Source organism: Mandrillus leucophaeus, unplaced genomic scaffold, assembly GCF_000951045.1.
Source record: "Mandrillus leucophaeus isolate KB7577 unplaced genomic scaffold, Mleu.le_1.0 Scaffold323, whole genome shotgun sequence".
NCBI classification, from domain to species: domain Eukaryota; kingdom Metazoa; phylum Chordata; class Mammalia; order Primates; family Cercopithecidae; genus Mandrillus; species Mandrillus leucophaeus.
In genome coordinates this window covers 1,470,681-1,472,215 of record NW_012103399.1, presented here as the reverse complement: position 1 = coordinate 1,472,215, position 1,535 = coordinate 1,470,681, and the positions used below count along the sequence as shown (strand labels likewise).

Genomic DNA, 1,535 nt, shown 5'->3' with positions numbered 1-1,535 from the left:
ATCAAGCTTCACATTACCAAAAACGACACAAATTGACATTATCTAAGTGTGTTCTGCAGGAAAAAAAATAAAAATAAATACTAACCTGAATCTAATTACGGGGCAAGAGGGAGGGAAGGATTAGACAAATCGAGAATATGGGGTATTCTATAGGACAACTGGTCTGGACCCGTCAAAATTATCAATGTGATGAGACTCCCCCTAAAAAGGAAGGACTGATCTGAATTAAAGGAGACGGAAGAGAGGTAACTCCAGGCAGTGAGTGAATCCAGGAGGGGAGGGTTTCTAACTACTGAAATTGGAATATAAACTGTCTATTGGCTAATACTGCATTGGCTAGTACTGCATCGATATAAAATCTCTTGGGTACGAAAACGGCACTGAGGTCATAAAGGATGCCTTTGTTCTTAGGAGATGCACTGCCGAAATATTTATGATAGGAAATCTCTGAAGAGGAACAGACGTCAGTCTCAGTCTCTCGGCCCACGGTTCGCGCGTGCGCACAGCCCCCTCTTTCCTAGACTTATTTAGCGCGGCCAGAGGATCAGATTGTGCCCACAAGGCGGAAATGCACGACAGCGGGTTCCGGTGACCACGAAGGCGGCAAAGGCGACAGAATGGAGGAGGTGCCTCACGGTGAGCTCGCGGAGGGGGCGTGGGTGGCGGGGCGAAAGTGTAGCGAGCTGCTCTAACTGTGGTCTTGTCTCTGCGCAGACTGTCCAGGGGCCGACAGCGCCCAGGCGGGCAGAGGGACTTCATGTCAGGGATGCCCCAACCAGCGGCTGTGCGCTTCTGGAGCGGGGGCCACTCCAGACCCGGGTGAGAAAAGGGCAAGGCCTCAGCAGGAAGTGAGAGGCGCAGGCCCGGAAAAGGCGGGGCGTGGGAGGGAGGGGGCGGGATCTGCAGAATGAGTGACAGAGGCGGGCTAGAAGGTATTGTATTCGGAGAGGGGTGGGGCCCAGAGGGGACGGGGCGTGGAAAGTGGGCAGGGTGAGGGCAGAGCTTGAAATGACAGACTGACAGGAACGAGACCTTTAGAAGGCGAGCGCTAAGGACGTGGCGCGGGTGGAGGGTGGAGACTGACCGGCGCGGAGTCGAAAGGGACATAATTAAGAGGGTCGGGGCCAGAGGTTTGAGTGACAGTAACCGACCGCGGAGAAAACGGGATAAACTTCGAAGTCCAGGAGTCTTCGGACTTACATCCTGGCTCTGCCAGCTACTTTCTTGACACAATTTTCTTCCTTTTGAGGAGTGATTCTCCCATTCATTAAACAAATGTGTTGATCGCCTCGTAGGTATGGTGCTGTGCTGGGGACACAGTTGGGGATCAGGCGTGGTCACTGCCCTAGTGGAGTTTAGCTTAACAGGGAAACAAACACGTGAGCTAGCAACTAAACCAGCACAGCTTTAAGTGCTGTGAAACAGATTCGAGGATGAGAGGACCCTGGGAGCCTGCTCAGAAGGACCTTAAAAAGCAGGAGGCAGGAGGACATTCTTTTTTTTTTCTTTTTTTCCCCTCCTTTTTTTTTAGACAG

The 1,535-nt window shown here is 52.1% G+C and overlaps 1 protein-coding gene across 1 annotated transcript in view; it reads left to right on the top strand.

The window, feature by feature from the left end:
- The first annotated feature begins 600 nt into the window (after positions 1 to 600).
- Positions 601 to 1,535, top strand: part of NUBP1 (nucleotide binding protein 1) — a 45,417-nt gene continuing 44,482 nt past the window's right edge. Inside the window, exons 1-2 of the mRNA XM_011988133.1 lie at positions 601 to 636; positions 715 to 819. Coding sequence (XP_011843523.1) covers positions 618 to 636; positions 715 to 819 — 124 coding nt within the window. The 5' untranslated portion in view covers positions 601 to 617. The remainder of the gene's footprint in view (positions 637 to 714; positions 820 to 1,535) is intronic.